At 57.4% G+C, this 17,722-nt stretch overlaps 2 protein-coding genes across 5 annotated transcripts; one reads left to right on the top strand and one right to left on the bottom strand.

Moving 5' to 3' along the window:
* Positions 1–4,580: 4,580 nt before the first annotated feature.
* Positions 4,581–10,021, top strand: PLP1 (proteolipid protein 1). Of its 2 annotated transcripts, none has more exons than XM_042825144.1 (7): positions 4,581–4,653; positions 5,941–6,127; positions 6,544–6,700; positions 7,505–7,673; positions 7,927–8,000; positions 8,084–8,149; positions 8,471–10,021. In XM_042825144.1, exons 1-7 carry the CDS (start codon positions 4,650–4,652, stop codon positions 8,540–8,542), a joined length of 729 nt encoding a protein of 242 aa, XP_042681078.1. In that variant the 5' UTR covers positions 4,581–4,649; the 3' UTR covers positions 8,543–10,021. The 2 variants fall into 2 exon arrangements, with proteins under 2 accessions (XP_042681078.1, XP_042681077.1); XM_042825143.1 differs by having other exon boundaries at positions 6,544–6,805.
* Positions 10,022–12,369: 2,348 nt separating this feature from the next.
* RAB9B (RAB9B, member RAS oncogene family) lies at positions 12,370–17,495 on the bottom strand. Of its 3 annotated transcripts, none has more exons than XM_042825071.1 (3): positions 17,436–17,495; positions 16,284–16,353; positions 12,370–15,084 (listed from the first exon to the last, which is right to left on the bottom strand). In XM_042825071.1, exon 3 carries the CDS (start codon positions 15,047–15,049, stop codon positions 14,444–14,446), a length of 606 nt encoding a protein of 201 aa, XP_042681005.1. In that variant the 5' UTR covers positions 15,050–15,084; positions 16,284–16,353; positions 17,436–17,495; the 3' UTR covers positions 12,370–14,443. The 3 variants fall into 3 exon arrangements, with proteins under 3 accessions (XP_042681005.1, XP_042681006.1, XP_042681007.1); XM_042825072.1 differs by lacking the exon at positions 17,436–17,495 and adding an exon at positions 16,712–17,344; XM_042825073.1 differs by lacking the exons at positions 16,284–16,353; positions 17,436–17,495 and adding an exon at positions 15,581–16,260.
* Between the last annotated feature and the right edge of the window lie 227 nt (positions 17,496–17,722).

The following is a 17,722-nucleotide window of genomic DNA, read 5'->3' as shown; positions in this document are numbered from 1 at the left end:
TGCAAAAAGGCTGATGGATCCATCTCGGGATGAACAATTGCTGGAGGATCAGTTTGGTGGCACGGAGGGGAGATGAGGGAGGGCAGCAGGCAGCTCCCTGAGCCCCTGGTGCAGCATCGGGGCTGGTTTGGTGCTGCAGGAGCACATGGAGCCTGGGGATGTGCAGCCCAAGCCCTGCTGCCAGCACTGGGCTTCTCCTTTCTGCTGTCAGGGTGGCAATGTCTTGCAGAGGGACAGATGCCCCTAGGCTGGACGCAGGCACTGCTCTCACTGTGCAAACATTTGGAGGCAGCTAATGGGGCGTGAGATTAATGTCACAGAAGATATGCTCCCGAGCGTGGCTGAGTGTGGCCCCATCCCCGTGTGTCCCTGTGTGTCCCCACGGGCTGCTGCTGCATCCCTCAGAGCTTCTCCTCCAGGGCTGCTGAGTGTGGGGCTGCAGAGCTGCTCAGAAATACCTGAATTTGGCCATTTTCACTCATTTTCTAAGGGGAAAACGGTAACGCAACACGAGCTCTGCCTTTGGGAATTTTGTTTTCCAACCTGAACGCACTTGAACCAACTCTAACTTTGAAACAGCCAGAAAGGACATTTTCAGCGGGCTCCTGGAGCCAAATCCTTTCATCTTTATGGGGAACGTGATGCACTCCAGGCCCCCTCAGCTGCGGGGTGCACGGTGGGCTCGGGAGGAAGGGCTCAGCAGTGCTGTTAGGACACAGCGCCGGGCAGGGCGGCCCCGGAGGAGACTGCAAGGTGAAGCGGGCCGGCGGTCCGAACTCCAACCAATGTCACTCTCCAGTTCCGTGGCTCTTTTCCAAGCTAAAAATACCCCTTGTGCCGGCACGGCGCGGGGCGTGCGCTGCATGCGCTGCTGCAGAGGGACCCGCCAAGGGCACGGGGCTGTGCGTCCCACCACCCAGCTGCATGGCACCGGGGGGAACACGGCTGGGGTCTCCTTCTGCCTCCCATCTGCCAGCCCTCATACTGCAGGGCCGCGGCTCCATCCGCCTCCGCTGCGCTCCTTCATCCTGCGCCACGCCGCGCCGTGCTGGGGTCTGCATCCGCAATGGGATTTTGCAGGTTGTGCCATAGGGGTTTGGTCCCCAATGGCAGGGAGGGAACTGCGGGCGGAGGGATGACCCCGTAACCTTGGCAAAGCAGGCACGCTGAAAGGGGAGGTTTAATTTAGATAAGTGTCCAACAACACTCTCGGGGCCGGGAGCAAAGCCTGGCACTGGTGCCAAACCCCTCAGCGGGGTGACCCACCAGGGTGACCCAGCCCTGCCTCATGTTCCTGTCTCTTCTCCTTGTCTGTGGGTCACCCTTTTGCTGCCTTGTCCCCAGAACTGCTCAGCACCGGGGCTGGGTCCCTCCTGCTGCTGGAGAGGATGCTGAGGGGAGGATGCTTAGAGCAGGTCAGGCTGCTCTCATCAGGAACATTCCCATCTCTGCTCCCAGCAGTGATGCTGCCTGCTGAGGCCCCGCTGCTCCCATCACCCACGGCATTTCCAGATGCTTTGGGGAAGATCTGCTGGATTTTGACACCACGAAGCTCCAGCCCACACCTCCCCCTTCCCTGCAGCCTGTGAAAGAGTTGCTGCGCAGCACAGAGGGTGTTGTACCCACAAAGGCATCACAGGAGATGGGGACGGGATCCCCGAGGTCCCCTCCCCACTTTGGGATTCCCATCCCCCTGCATCCCATGCACGGTTGCCATGCCGACAAGCATCCCATGCTGTTGGATGCTGTCGGAGCTCCGTCGGCTTTTCTCGCCTCCACATCTCCGTGCCCCCAGCCCCAGTGGTCTCCGAGGATGGAGCAGAAGGAGCTCAGCGGGAGCGGCGTTAACTGCAGGCTGCCCGGCTCGCCCTAATTGTGAAGGAGTTTTGTGATTTGCTCAAGACCCCCCCGGAGGGCCGAGCTTGGAAAACGAAGCGTTACACATCTGTGGCATCAGGCGGTGAGTGAAGGAATGAGAAATCAGCCTCCCTCCCTCTTAGCCCCCTTCCTCCCCCCCTCGCCTGGCACGGCCGCTGCCGGGGAGATGAAGGATTTGTTTAATTAGACTGCAAACCCTCCTGCTGCAGCACAGATGCAAAAGGCAGTGGCTGCATCCCGGGGCTTCGCGGTGGTGGGGCTGCCATCGTCATCTCTCAGAGCCAACAGTGTCATGGCGTGGGCTGAGGGGACGGGGTGGTGGCTGCAGGGGATGGGGCTTCCCTGCCCTAAGGGCTTCCCTGCCCTATGCTCTGCTATGGGGTCCTGGGGTTCCCACTGCACATCCTAGCAATGCCATCTCTTCTCTGTCCCCACGTCCCGTCCCTGTGCTGGCCTTGGCCGTGGTCCCTGCACAGCTGCTGGCACAGAGGGGTTGCACCACGGCACCACCTCAGCACATTAATAACTGGAGCAGCAAACGCATCCCTGTCCCAGAGCCACCCCAGCAAGGAGACCGCATGGCATCAGGCTGCTGTAGCCACGTGGAGGGGAGTGGAGGGCAAGGGAGGGGGTGGGACTGCTGCTCTCTGCCCGAAAACCAAAGGGATTGGTATGGAGGGTAGGTGGGGAATGCAGAACCAGCATGGGATCTGGGGGAGAAGTGTGGGGCAGGGACAGCCAGGGGGCCCACGGAGCCAAGCGGCTTCACTCTGTGCAGGCACTACCAGGCACCGTTTGTCTTTGCATCCCTGGGTTTTCTGCAAGGTAAATGAGCACAGCTCCAAAAGATGACCCCACGGAGGGCAGACCAGAGGAATGAGCCACCAGGGGAGAGAGGCAGCCGCTGCCCTCCTCAGCAAAGGAGAAAGTCAGGAGATGCGAAAGGCGAAGCTGCTGGGAGGAAGCATCACCACTCCACTGAGCCTCCATGGGGCTGGGGAGCACCGCCTGCCCTTCAGCTCTCCTCCCCATCCCCCAAAGGCCTCCAACAGCTTTGCTTTTCTTTTCCTTAATTTTATCTCTATTAGCACGTTTTGCAGCCTCCCATCCTCCCCTATGGGAAAGGGGGTTCACCCCACCGAGGGGTGGATGGGGGAAAGCAGAAGGAGAGCATCAGGCTGGCCTGGGGAAGTGGCTGTTTAAAAATAGCTGCAAGGTTCTCTGGTGTGACAATAGGCACCTCCTGACAGATATGTATAATGGATAAAGGCACTGCACGAGCTGTCACTGCTCCTCCTGGGGACACCAGCAGTGCGACCACAGCCCGAGCAAGCAGCAGCACCCAGGGCTGATCACAAAGGTGTCCTCATGGGGAAGGAGCCAGCGGGGACACGCAGCCAAGAGGAGATGCTCCGTGCCTGCAGCACGAGGGGTCCCAAAGGCTTCAGCCAAAATGCAAAAGGAAGGGATGAAATCAGGCTGTCATCCATGGGAGGTGTTTTCTTTTTGCTGTGTGTGCAGCTCTGGAGCAGCCCTGCAGCACGGGCAGCCCCAGGGGTGGGGGAACACAGGAGGGAGATGCTAACGAGCAGTAACCAATTACTCAGATTTTTGAAGGCATTTGGTGCAGAAATCGCAGCCCCGCTTCGTTGCTCACATTATCCTGGACGGCATAAAGCTGATGCTTCCCCCCGGGGCGTTGAAATAAAATGCAAGATCTTGAATTTCTGCAGAAAGGGAAAGAAGGGCTCATCATTTTTTCGCCTAACATCATTTTTCCCTCTGGTGCCTGGCTCCATCCAGGCAATGCAGTCCCTTATCAGTGAGCATCAGCAGCCCTGCAGATCTGGTTTCTGCAGAGCGCTGGGGGCACTGTGTGATGCCCTGGGGACCCCCAGCCCAGCAGTGTTCCCAGCCCCGGGGACAACCAGGCCCTGCCACAGCACAGCCTGGCACAAAGCGGGGCATTGAGGGACACAGCGGGGCTTTGTCTGCCCGCTGAGAAGGGCCCTGTTGCCCTCTGCAGGCATCCCCACCCCTGTGCTGACCCCCCCCCCCATGGGGGGGACCTATGGGAGGTGGGCATCCAAGGAGCTGACCCCCCTCTGCGTCCCCATCCCTGGATGTGCCCCCATCCCTTGAGGACCCCATGGAGGACTCCCCCTGCAGACTGTGCCCATTGGAGCTCTGTCTCCTGTCCCACGTAGAGCCCGAAAGGATGGGGACGGTGAGAGAAGAACTGCCATAAAAACAGGGAGAGCAGAATTCCCATCAGAACACCCACTCCGGAGCACCCGAGGCTGAACACAGAGGTCTGGCACTTAGGGGACAAGGAGGTGACAGAGGGGCAGCACTGCATCCCATCGATCCCACGTTACCACAACACACACCTACAGGCACACACACCCCAGCCAGGATTGGGGGTCCCCAGCCCACTGCAGAGTGGGTGTCCTGTGACCCCCAGCCCCTTTATCCCTTCTACAAAAGCGTTCCCCCCCCCCCCCCTCCCCACACCAACCCCTGAAGTTCTCTGCTTTGCCCACGCGCAGAGCAGCTGGCAGCCAAGGGGTGCATCTGGGGAGGGGGGGCTAGGGCGGGGAGGGACGGGGGCTTGTCCCTTTAAGGGGGGTGGCTGTCACTCAGAGAGCCCTTTTCTTTGCTGGCGAGTGGGACAGGCACCCAGAGGGGACAATACAGGGCGAGGGACAGCCAGGGGAGGCGAGGGCTGCAGACAGAGCCAAGCGCACGGGGAGCTGAGCGAGTCGGGTGCCATGGGTGAGTATGGGGACATGGGGCAGCTGTCACAGCTGTGGGGGGACAGTCCTGGAGCAGAGAGCCCAAAACTTTTCCCTGGCACTGGCAGGCTATGCAGGTGAAGTTCCCATGGGTGGCAGGGGAGGAAGCAGGGATAGAGTTTTCCTTTCCCATGCGGCTTCCTGTCCTGATTCCGCCTCCTGGGATGGACTCCATCTGTCCAGGAGGGTGGAGGGGAACGAGCTCAACCCAGGGCTGCAGGGAGAGCGGGGCGCTGAGACCTGTCACAGCTTGTGCCACTTGTGTGCCTGCAGCTTCACGCCTCAGTTTCCCCATCCATACAATGACGACGTCCTGCTGGGGTGCTCTGATGGGGGGCTCATGGCTGCCACCTTCCTCCTGCCCGCAGCTTTGTGCAACAAGGCCCAGGATTGTGCTGCACAAAGGCTCTTTTTTCTCTCCCCTCTTCCCCTCCTGCGCTTTCCTATTTCTTTCCCAAAGCTGAAGGGCACGCCAGGCCCTGCTGCATCCCGGTTCCCCCGCTACCCCTGGGATCAGGGCCATCCACCAGCTGTGGGCACCTGCCCCCATGTTCCCAGCTGGGAGAAAAGAAATACTAAAAACCTCAAGTCTGGCTGGTGCCAGCATCGTGCTGCAAAGTGTGCAGCCATCCATCCGTGTGGGACCTGTAGGGATCGGGGTGCATTGCTGGGAGGGGGAGGCATAAGGACCCCTCCCCAGCCCCGTCGTGTCCAAGGCAAACAGGCGGGGGGGTCCATGCGCTCCCCCACAGCGCTGCCTTTGTTCCCTGTTTGCTCTTTGGACAATCCCCCATTGTCCTCTGTGCCACCACGCGCCCTTGCTCTGCACGGGGAGGGGGGAACGTTGCTGGCTGGGACCCCAAGGCTGCCTTGTGCTTACAGGGAGGAGATGGGCGCTGCGGGGTCCGTGGGGGGAGCGTGGGTTTGGGACTGCTTCCAGCACTCTGAGCGCTTAAGGAACTCAGTGCACAACAGCCGGGGAGGGGGGGAGCTGTGCCCGCTCTCTGCACCCCAACCCCAGCCCAGGTTCCATAAGCACAGCACGATGGCAGCCCAAATAGAAAACCCCCAGCACTGTGGCAGCGGGGAGCCCATTAGCAGCTTGTTGGTTTGCTCCCACTGGCATCACGCTGCATCGCCCCGCATCTCCATCTCGCTCGGCTGCCGGTTTCCCACCACGCCACATTGCTGCTCTTTTAGCGCCACGACAAATTGTTTCAGCATTTTTCCCTTTATCACCCTAAAATCCCCTCTTTCCGCCCCGCAGGTCTGTTGGAGTGCTGTGCCCGCTGCCTCATCGGGGCACCCTTTGCCTCGCTGGTTGCCACTGGGCTCTGCTTCTTTGGAGTTGCGCTGTTCTGTGGCTGTGGGCACGAAGCCCTCACTGGCACTGAGCAGCTCATTGAGACCTACTTCTCCAAAAACTACCAGGACTACGAGTATCTCATTGATGTGTAAGTAACAGCGCGGGGCTCCTCGCGTCTCCATTGTGCACGGTGTGCCGCTGTCACCCGGCCCTGCTGCCACCCGCTGGGATCAACGGAGGCCGTGCTCAGCCCTGGGCAGCCTCACACGGGCGCTGTGGCTCCGTGGCAGCTGCTCCTTTCCTTTTCACCCTGTTCTTATCTGACCCACGCCAGGTGCCGTGGGGTGCACAGGACAGCCTCACCAGGTAGGTATGGGGGCAGGAGGAGGCCCTGCTTGGCAAGGCGCTGCCCCTTTCATCAGCTCCACTTGGGGAAGCAGCTTTGTCCCCCCAGGAGGTGACACCCCATTCCAGCTCTCCAGGGCTGTGTTGAGCTTGGGGAGGGTAAGTGGGGCTGCGTGCCACAGCACCGCCTGAGCATCCCCACCGCTCCTCTCCCCATAGCATCCACACCTTTCAGTACGTCATCTATGGCACAGCTTCCTTCTTCTTCCTCTACGGAGCCCTGCTGCTGGCCGAAGGCTTCTACACCACCGGCGCCGTCCGGCAAATCTTCGGGGACTACCGGACCACCATCTGCGGCAAGGGCCTCAGCGCAACGGTAACTGGGGGCCCGAAAGGGAGGGGAGCGCGAGGCCCCCAGCGAGCTCACTCTTTGCAGCGGGTGTGTCAGTGTTTGGGAAAGTGGCTAGGACATCCTGACAAGGTGATCTTAACCGGGGTTCGGCACCCCATCGCGCGCCTGCAGCGGGTTTGGCGTTGGCTGAAGGGCAGGAAACGGCGGCCGCCCGGGGGTCGGGGCGTACCGAGGGGAAGCGCAGCCCAGCAGCCCTCCCCGAGGCCAAGCGTGTCCCCAAAGCTGCCAGTATGGGCGTGGCATTTGCCGGCAAACAAGTTGCTCTGTGCTTAAGAGAGCCATGAGCATCTCTGCAAGAGCAGTGCGTGCTGTCCCTGTTGCTGTCCTGAGTGGTGCCCAAGGACTGGTGCCCAAGTTCTGGGAATGGCCTCGGGGAGCAGAGGGGAACGGCTGCGGTTCCCTTCGGGTTCGGTTGGGGTGGCGCTGTGGAGGGAGGGCAGCAGAGTGGGTTGCTCAGCTCAGGGGTTTTGCGGCTGCTCTCCCGCAGAGGTCAAACCCTGCTGGCTGAGGAAATCACCCGGTATGGGAAGCGGCACCACTGTGCCACAGCCAGTCGGTCCCACGTATGTGTGGTTGGCCCCAGTGCCACCCAGCTGGGGCTGGTGGTCCGTCGGGTGTGTGGGGCTGTGTTGGGCACAGTGGGCGGTGCATCCCAGCCCTTCACCTGCCCCGTGCCCAGCCCGCCTGGGGACCCTCGCGCTCCCCTGTCCCCATTCCCAGCCACGCTGTAACCCTCTTTGTGCCCTCGCCTTGTGCTGCCCCTTGCAGTTTGTGGGCATTACCTACGTCCTGACCATCGTCTGGCTCCTGGTCTTCGCCTGCTCCGCCGTGCCCGTCTACATCTACTTTAACACTTGGACCACCTGCCAGTCCATCGCCAACCCCACCAAGACCACTGCCAGCATCGGCACGCTGTGCGCGGATGCCAGGATGTACGGTGAGCACTGCATTTCCATGGCGGGTTACAGCAGCCAGGAGGGGTCTGGGCTGGAGAGGGGATGGAGAGAGTCTGGGGGGACATGGCTGGGCCAGAAGCACCAGCACGACACAGGCAGTGCAGGATAGACCTCCCTCTTTGCCTTCCTCCTGGTGATGGTCCCCAGCCCAGCATAGAAAGCACATCCCACAACCCAGCATCGCTGCGGGGCTGAGCAATGGGATCGTTGGCTCACCATGATCTGTGTCCCCAGGTGTCCTGCCCTGGAATGCATTTCCTGGGAAAGTGTGTGGCTCTAACCTGCTCTCTATCTGCAAGACCAGCGAGGTGAGCCCCTTGCAGTGCTCTCTGGAGCCCCCATGGGGCTGAGCAGAAACCTTTGGGAGCTCAACCCCCATCTTCCCTTGCAGTTCCAAATGACTTTCCACCTCTTCATCGCGGCCTTTGTGGGGGCTGCCGCCACGCTGGTCTCACTGGTGAGTCGCTGCTCCCGCTGCCCGGCCGTCCTCCTCCACCTGGCAAGGAGATGGGGGCAGAGGACAATGGAGGTGGTGGGCAGAGAAGTGACAGAGCCCGAGCTTGTCTCGTTTTCTGACAATAAGGAGGTGGTGGGGGAGGCGGCCACTGGAGGGGATCTGGAGGGGCTTTAGGAGACCGCCGGGGGCCAGTCCCACATTGGCACTGCAGTGTCCTGCCTTGGCCACGGGGCTTTCTGCTGGCCAGGTGCTGGGATGAAGGGTGCTGGAGCACCGTCGTCCTCCTCCTCCTCCCCTGGCTCATTCTCTTCCTGCCCGCAGCTCACCTTCATGATCGCCGCCACTTACAACTTCGCCGTCCTCAAGCTGATGGGCCGGGGCACCAAGTTCTAGCCGGCGAGGTGGAGCCCAGCCAGACACGCACCCTCCTTTCCTCTAACCCCGAGGCTTTAACACTGCAGCCACTCGACACCAGGTCTCCTGCCTTAACGCTGCCTTCGCCGCTGACTCCCCTCCTCTTCCTCCCTCGCATCCATCGTGCTGAGCGTGACCAGGAAGAGCTTCCCACCAATGGACGCCTCTTCATGCACTTTTCTCTCTGTGCTCATCCATAACCGGTTCGCTCTAGGGCCAAAACCAGCAAGAGAAGAGGAGGGACTCACTCCGGTGTCCCAACGTTGCCTATAGGGATGAGCAAAAGCCTTCGTGCTCCTGGGAGGCAGAAATCCATGTGTAGGTTGCTCCAGGAGTAGCGTGAAGGAGGCTCCCTAGAGAGAAAAGGAAGTTGGCCGGGTCCCGGTCCCATTGCTGGAGCCTCTCCTGGAGCTGACTGCCGGCACCTCTCCTGGAGGGAGGATGAGAAGGATTTTTTTTTTCCCCTAGTAAAGAAAGATGAATTTACCCCAAAGCGCTTGCTGCAGACAAGGCAAAGGGAGTTTAGGGCAAGGATCTTCCCATTGCGGAGAAGAGAGCGCTGACCCCGATGCTGATTAAGCCCGTGTCCCTAACCCAGCTGCCCCTATTAAAGCCTGGAGGAGTTTGGTGTCTGTGTGCAAAGGGCACCCTTGGCTTCAGGCTCCAGCACCGCAGTGCCGGGTGACGGGACCGCCTGTGCTGTGCTACAGAGCAGAGCTGGAGCAGCACCTTTGTAGCACAGGATAACCCACAGACAGCCCATCTGCTCCAAACTCAGCCATTCCTTCACGATGGTGCTCTTCTCTCGGGGTGACATTTGCTTCTGTAACGTTTGCTATGCCTGCAGCCTCCGTTTTCGTTCCACGTTCGCCCTCCCCACCAACGGGTGCCCCGCTCTTCTCCCCCCCCCCCACCTCGTGCTAACGCTTTGTGTTTATTTATTGGAGAAACTACTTTTAATGGCAGACCATCGCTCCATCCTGCACGGATATTTTGTTTTATTGTCCTTTTGTTTTTTAATTTAATGTCTGTATTACGATGATTCTTTCGGCTGGGGGCAGGGATAACGGGTCGGTCTGCTGAGCAGAGCGTTCCGAGGATCCTTGCTGCTCAGCACTGAGCTCAGCCACGCTACCAACGCACACGGGCTGGGGAGGGGGAGATGGGGAGAAACCAGGCAAGATCTGGGGGGTCCATTTCACATCACCGCCATCGCTCTTGGCAGGGTTTGCTGGTGGGTTTTTGGTATCGATTTAACAACAAATAACCGGGTCCTCCTTCCCACCCTTGCCCCCAGACCCCAAACACACACACACACACACACACACGCACGCACACAGAGAGTTAATCGACTGAAAGTGTTTCCTTCACCTCTGATCTAGAAGTTCAACTCGTTAACAAGCAATAAAAAGGAGCAGGTTTTTAGAGACTTATCTTACAAGATGTATTTTATAAAGATTAAAGGAAATACATTAAAATTAAGAACATTCCGAATGAGATCTTTGTCTGACTGTTGCTTTGTCGTGCTGCTCCCCCTCTTCCCCATGCCCCAACAAGGGAAGGGCAGCATTGCCCAGCCGTCTCCTTTGGACTCCATCCCTCCTCGTCCCCACCCAGCAGGAGGGCTCACGGACCCAGCCTTTGTTTGCAGCTGGACAGTCCCTATTTCTCCTCCAGATCCCAGACTGAAGCAGGATGACCCCATTTGGTTACGTGGGCAGATTTGGCTGGGCCGGAGTCCCACAACCTTGTGCTCTGAAGGTAGTTGGTGGGATGCTTGCTGCCAACCCACGGGGTGAAGGCACAGGGTTGGTGGCACAGGGAGGTGACTCTGTGGGGTCTTTCATTCCCCACTCATCCATAACCAGCCCAAACCTCCCTCCCCTTCTCGCCCCCAGCCCCCTCCGGGCAGCACTGATGCTTCCCCATAACTCAGCTGGGGGTTGCTCAGCTGCTCCCCCAGCTCAGCAGTGGGGCTGCTTGTTGCATCAATGGGGCCCTTTGTTCCCCACGTTCCCAGATGCCACCAACCTCCTCCTCCCACGCTGAAAGGGCCCCTGTGTGTGGGTGCCATCGGCCATCAGACAAGAGCGAGATGGGAACAAAACAGCATCTCTGTCCATTGAAAGTGAGCAGTGCCCCCCCCCCGGGGGGGAGTGAGGGTTGGTGACAGTGCGTGAAAGAGGCCAAGGCATGGATTTGAGGGCTGAAGGACATGCGTGGCCTCTTCTGTGTGCTGCTGCCCCAGTACATGGTGACAGGGGATCTGCTCTCACTTCCCTGGACACCCTGAGTTCCCTGGATGGCTGAGAACAGCCAGGGAACAAACCTTGCCCAGTAGCAAATCTCATTTCTGCAAACAAGAGCTGGCTGCAAACAATTTCCCCTTGTTTCAGCATGCAGCTGAAACGAGGCTGCAGTTTGCTCCCACCAAGGCTGCAGCAGAGCAAGAAGCCCTGGAGCAGATTCCAAGGCTGCTCCTCGCTGCTCACCTCCTCTGCAGGCGTGAAGAAAATCCCAGCCCTCAGCATCCTGCACCCACCGAACACAGAGCCAGCAGCTCCACACCGTGAGAGAGCAAAGATGAACCAGGTCCTCCCCCGTGTGAGCACAGGAGAAGGAAAGGGAGCACAGCACCCAGGGATGCTCGTGTCGGGACGACCCGGGGGGTCCCCAGCCCCTCTCGGGGTCACCTCCGAGAGCTGAGCCCCAGAGCCCGGCCCTGAGGATGCCGGCTCCCATCCGCAGCCCTCCGGCTCCTCCTGGTGGCCTCGCACCGCTTTTCGGTTCGAGTGCGACGGGCTGATCCGGTGAGCAGCTAGCTGGAGGTGCTGCGGCCCATCTGCCTTCCCAGAAGGTCTCACCTGCAGCCTCTCGGGCACCCAGCTGCTTTCAGTCTGGTTTTGCACGCCATCTGGCTCTGCTAGCAAGATATCCGGGACCTAAGAAGCAATAGCACGCAGAAAGGAGCGACAGTAGCACGAGCAGATGCTGTGCTTGGCTGCCCACAAAGCTGGAGACCTGCGTTAAATGCAGCCACGTGCCCCCCAAGGACCCCCTGAAGCCATTGGGGAGGAGCTGCTTCACCAGCCCTGCGTTTTTCGGCCCTCCCTTTTTACCCATCTTCTGGCACTGGCAGGAACACACAGCCCCTCAGGACAGCACATTCCCATCCACCTCACAGCTGCTCACAAAGAGCCACAGAGCCCTCTGCTGCTGCTCACAACACTCAGATCCTTACCAGGACTTCCAAGGACTTGAAAAACTGATAAGCAAGAAGACATGAGAGGTCAAAACGAAACAAAACAATAAGTGAAAGGTTCTGTCAACAGCAACAGTAGGCAAGGGCTCTGCAAACACAAGGAAAGCATCACAGAACGAGTGCCCACCCGGCAGGGCAGCAGGAGGAACAGCCCCATCTGCCCCCTTGTTTCAGCATCCTATGGAAGTCGTGCCAGGCTGCAGCCCCCTGCAGCCCGAGGGGCTGAATCCAACAGCTCAGGAAGAAGGGGAAGGAAAGCAGGGCTTGCTGCTGAGAGCCCAGGCTGACAATTAAAACGCAGCGACAGGAGGAAGCAGTGTGAAGTGTTTCCACTCCAGAAGTGTTTTCTGATGTACTCCTGAAAAGACAAAACTGATCAGTGGGCGCAGCTTGTAAATAAGTTACACTCAACCAATTCTCTGGATGGATGCACTCAGGAATAACCTTAGTTTAAATGCAATGATGTGATCCCTTCCTGACTTCTCTCTGCCAGAATTGGCCCTCAGAACTGACCAACCAAGAACACAGCACTTCCCAAACTCGCTTGAATACATCCACATTTTATTTGCTTAAATAAAGGTAGAATCTCAGTGTTACAATTCCAGTTTTGTAGCAATAGCAACAACTGCAGCAGCATGAGTGGACACAGGGAAAGGAGGGCTGTTGGTGCAGAACTTTGCAACAGAGAGCTCAAGATCTGGGCTCCTTCAGGAATTGTGCGTACCTCAGAATAAACTGAACATCTTCAATATATTATACCTCACCTTTGGATTTTTAAAAACACTTAAGCCCAAATGCTTACATTCAGCTGAGATAAAAAGAAGGAAAATCTGGATAGAGGCCTGCAGAGGTCAGACATCGTTAAATAAATAGACCTAATTCCTAAACGTACGCTGCACCCATGGAGGCAGAGCAAGAGGCCTGATTTTCTAGGAGCTGCAAGCATTTCCTGTCTATTTGTGTGAACGTGAATATCCAGCCCCCTTTCAAAATCAGATTCACCCCCGCCAGGACTTTGTATTCAAGCCTCAGCCCCTCCCACGTGTGGCTGCCCCACAGAGAAGAGCAGGGTCACCCTGAGTTCCCAGGGGAGACATCCTGCAAGCTCACAGACTGCTAGGGGATGGGGTTTAGCTGCCACCAGCCAGTGTGAGAGCAGAGGCTGCCCTGCTCTAAAGCACTGAGTATACGAGGCTGCTCTATTTGAGCTACACCATTAGCTATCCAGTAGCTCATCACAGTGGGCACTGCACTCAGCAGGAAGCTCTCCCCATGCCAGGCTCCTACGTGCTTACAGGTAAAGTCATCGTTTTGGACAAACACTTGCACAGGAAGTCGCAGAACATGAGGTTACAATGGCAAGCCAGCAAGCATTGACCTCTTTGCTACACACAATTAGCTCAGGACTAACACCTAGCAGGGAGCAGGAGCTGGGATCAGCAAAGCCTGGCATCCTTTTTGGAGGGCTCTCTGCCCTCCCAGTATCGTTCTTCAGCCCCTTGAGGAATCAGTCCAAATCTCTCCCCAGCACAGCTGCTCATTGACAAGGGTCAATTAACTGAGTGGACATTCTCTAGCAGTAGGATGCCAGCTGAGCTACAGATGAAACGTACTGGATTCCCCGTTAGGGAGGAAGGGCCAGGGCAATGGTGTGAGTAAACCGTGCTGAGCAGCACAGCCCCTGACACAGCAGGTAATCACGGTGAGTGGTTTCATGTTGCAGCATTCACAGCATCAGAGACACACAGAATCATCCGGACACAGAGATTACTGCTGACAGGAACCAGCTGAAGGTTCACGCTCCAGATCTCCTGAACTCCCAGCTAACTCAGATCCTTTGCCACGAACTGCTGAGTGGCCACGCTGGAACCTTCCATCCAGGTCTATTCAAGGTGTGAGAAGTAAGATCTGGTGTCGAGCCTCCAGAAGGGCTGAGGAAACAAGCAGAAGCCAGTCTCTCCATAAAACAACACCCAAACAAGGCAAAGGTGGAGAAAACAGGCCAGCAACAGGCAGCTACGAAGAAGTGATGCTGCAGCATTCAGTTTCTTCTCTCCTTCATTATGTTACTTCATATCAGAGTTCTAGCATTACTCAGCACAGAATGCATTGATCCCAAGCAGCAGATGCACACATCCCAGCCACTCCAGGATCTGGCACTCTCACAGTTGTGTGGGCTACAGCCTTCCCAACAGGTTTCATTCACACTGCTGAGCAGACTTTGCTTTGGCAGTAAGGCCATGAGTTTAGCGGGTCTAGTAGTTTTTGAGTTCAGGACTACAACATTTCAGAGCATCTGAAGTGCCCCCAGCTTTGTTCTGCATGCAGTTCTTGCTACAGGTCAGAATTCACCCTCTTTAGTTTAACCCAGTCCTTTAAACCTGCTAACACAGGCAGGGACAGGAGCAGGACTGCGTTCACGCTCTTCGACAGCACTCTCCTGCAGGTTCATCTTCCACATCTGAAAACCCCAGTCAGAATTCAGATGGCAAAGCTGCAGCTCCCCACAGAGCAAACCAACCACCCACTGTCCTCACGGCCCCCCTCCTCAGAGTGCCCCCGCTCTCCTTGCCATCCAACCATCGGTTCCGACAACGTTCCCAAAGCAGCAGGCGCCCTTAACAGCAGGAGGACCCCGATTTGGAGCTGGAGTGCAGGTCGATGGTGTGGCCCAACATGCAGTGCTCCAGCTGCTCCTCCACCGCCAGCACCTGTCGCACAGCTTCCTCAAAGGCCACGGCCACGTTGGTGTCATCCTTGGCGCTGGTCTCCAGGTACGGATAGTTGCCGTTTTCCATGCACCAAGCCTGGGCCTCCTCTGTGCTCACCTGCCTTTCAAGTTTGTCAATCTTGTTGCCCAGCACTACGAAAGGGAAGCGTTCGGGGTCCTTCACATCAGCATAATAGACAAACTCCTTCTGCCAGTTGCTGAGGTTCTCAAAGCTTTGCCGGTCATCCACGCTGAAGGTCAGCAGGCAGCAGTCAGCTCCCCTGTAAAAGGGGGTCCGCAGGCTCTTGAATCTCTCCTGCCCCGCAGTGTCCCAGATCTGGAGGGTCACAAAACGTCCATCTACCTCCAGGTCCCTGTTTAAGAACTCCACTCCAATCGTGTGGAAAGCCTGCGAGTCAAACTTGTTGGTGACGTAGCGGTTCATGAGGGAACTCTTCCCAACTCCACCATCTCCAAGCAGAATGACCTTTAAGAGCAAGGACTTCCCACTCATTGCAGCAGGACGGATGGCCACAGGACCAAGGCAACCTATAGAGTTCAGAAACAGTGAAAAATAACTCTCTGAACTATGAATCCTGCAGAAAGTTGCACAGCTGATGGCCCAGAACTCCTGGCTCTTGCTCTGAGAAACAGGCTTTGTCTCCACACGCTCTTAGTGGGGCTGAAGGAAGTAAATCTGCACCCCTGGAGCATCCCCCAGACGTCTTCCCCCCCTTCAGAAATTCAGCAGCACACTGCTAAGATGATGGAGCACACTGGGATAAAGAACACAACGTTTGTGGCCCTCACCATTACTCTGGTATTCCCAGAAACGTTTAGGAAAGAACTGGGGGGTCCAGATTTCAAGTAGAGCACTGCAATAACATTTTTCTACTATTATTCCATCTCTCTCAGGGAAAGAACAGAGCAGAACTCCAACTCCTGGATTTTGATGGGGGTGCACAGGAATAAATAGGGTACAGTATTGCTATCTTCGTTTCTGAACAAGCTTGTGAAAAAAAGGTAATCTCTCTTGTTAGAGCACCTGGTAGAGTTGGCAGTTAGGCAAGCTGTCTGGCACACAACTCCTCCATCAGGTCTGAAACGGAAGCAGCAGCTCCCTGCATGAAGCACAAGGTGATAACAGCTATTGCAACTGCTATGTACCCATTACATCACCTCTGGAAAACACTTTGTGTACCTGAAAGCTTATCTCGGTCTGTCAAACACACCAACACCAGGTAAACACCTCTTACTGCCTCAGCCCAGCACAGCAACAGCTAACCAGCAGCAGGAATCACCGCCGCCAGGCCTTCCTTCTTACTGTACAACCACTGGCTAAATCATTCCTCCCGTTGGACTGGGAGGATGTAAGAAGTAGACAGACCTAACATCAATATAAGTCATCCAGCAAACCATCCTTAATCACCCCAAGCAGGCTGACTCACCTTGCAAGCGCAGCTGTGCTTGTTTTCCACGCACGAGCCCTACAGCTCGGAAGGAGTTTTCCCATATGCAGAGACCTGGCTTTTCTGCTGCTCTTTTTTGGCACTGCTTTTTGCAGTTCGGTTTGCTAAGGCACAGGTGCAAGTTCACACTGCAACAACCCCAGTATCACCGGTTCCTTAGTCAGCAGGCACAAAAGACCAAGTGCCAACCAACCCTCCCACAGCCAGGGATATTCCATGATTGAAGGTAAAGCCCTGACGTGGAAAGAGAGATTCGTTTTGCTGCTGTCTGTACTATACCTGCTCTAGAAACACAGCACTTCTGTCTCCAGGACTGTCCAGAAAATGCCTTCCTCCAGCATGACAGTCACTACAAAACAAACATCAGTCAGTGAGGATGCTGTAGCTGGGCTCAGTGTGATGCCTTTGAAGCTGTAACATTGACCCACAAACAATGGATGAGTTCTAGGGTGCCAAAAGCACAGCACTGGTGACTAAACCAGGAACAAGGTGTGAGGGCACAGTTTCCCTTGCCCTAGGCACAACAGAACACAGATCATTTCTGACCAGAGTAAAGACGTTAAACCCAAAAGAAGAGAAAAATAAAAGGAAGGAGCTCCAGCACGAGTCTGTGCAACCCATGCCTTCCCTTAATCCAGGAAATGGCGTTGATCTGCCTGGCCTGCCTGCCCTCACACTGGCACCTGACCCGAGGATGGAACACATACCTGGATCCTCTGCCCTCACTGTGAGCCAGCTGGCAGCAGCCTGCTATGGCAGGAAGCACAATCTGCTCCTTCCACCACAGCCCACATTCCTGGGCAGGGTGAGGAGATGCAGTGCTGCTGAGTGATGCCACCGGCTGGTACAGGGCTGGCGTGGGGGTCTGATGTTGCTCACAGCAGCACTTCTATTCCTTCCAAGCCAAAAAGCACCAACCACAGACAGCCCTGCTCAACTTTACTTCCTCTTTTTTTCAGAGCTCTTTCAACCGATGCTTGCCACAAAGCCAAAATCAGAAACTTCTGCTTTTGCTTGCAGAGATGCTAACTGAAAGCTCCCGATTTCACTTCCCCAGCACAGAAATACCCCCAGCTGAGCAAACTGCAGACACCTGAACAGCATCCGTGCGACCCAGCGGTACCAAAGCAAAACGTCAGCATCTCAAGAGCCGAACGGCAACTGCAGCACGGCTCGGCCCGAGGCCGTAAGGAACACCCCGGGGCTGCGATGGACTCAACACGGCCGCAGTCCTTTCCCAACCCCCTGCTGGGGGACAGGATGCTGCACCCACAGCCCCCCCCCCTCCAGGACCCAGCGCTGGGGATGAGGCCTGAGGGAGAACGGCAGGGGACGCGCGGGGCTAGAGAGGGATGCTCGGGGCTGAGAGGGGTGTGCGAAGCCAGGGATGGATGGATGCTCGGGGTACCGCCGCCCACCGCCCGCCCTTACCGGCCTCCAGCCGCCGCCGCCCACCGACCCGACCTGCCGGGGGCAGGTGCCGGCCAGTCCGGCGCATGCGCGGTACATGCGCATCTCCGATGCGCCGCCATGGGGGCGTGGCTACTGATAGTCCCGCCCGCCTCCGTGAGAGGCCACGCCCACTCGTTGCCTGCCAGCGGTGCGGCTGCGGGCAGCGCCGTGCTGAGCATCCCCTGCCGCCCCCCGCTTGGTGGCACCGTGCCTCAGTTTCCCCATTCTGAGGGGTCCTCCTGCCCTGTCCTCCGCCCCGCCGGGCC

This window comes from Centrocercus urophasianus, unplaced genomic scaffold (genome assembly GCF_019232065.1).
Source record: "Centrocercus urophasianus isolate 14NV4802_14NV808 unplaced genomic scaffold, USGS_Curo_1.0 seq_24, whole genome shotgun sequence".
Lineage (NCBI taxonomy): Eukaryota > Metazoa > Chordata > Aves > Galliformes > Phasianidae > Centrocercus > Centrocercus urophasianus.
Note: the sequence above shows the minus strand (reverse complement) of the source record. Positions and strands in the feature narration are given on the sequence as shown.

What these genes read in the sequence shown, in the direction of transcription:
- PLP1 (XM_042825143.1), top strand. An exon ending in GGCTAGGACATCCTGACAAG is followed by an intron (nt 6,806 to 7,504) that starts GTGATCTTAACC and finishes TGCCCCTTGCAG; the next exon opens with TTTGTGGGCATTACCTACGT. An exon ending in CGCGGATGCCAGGATGTACG is followed by an intron (nt 7,674 to 7,926) that starts GTGAGCACTGCA and finishes CTGTGTCCCCAG; the next exon opens with GTGTCCTGCCCTGGAATGCA.
- RAB9B (XM_042825071.1), bottom strand. Translation starts at nt 15,049, where the DNA reads ATGAGTGGGAAGTCCTTGCTCTTAAAGGTCATTCTGCTTGGAGATGGT.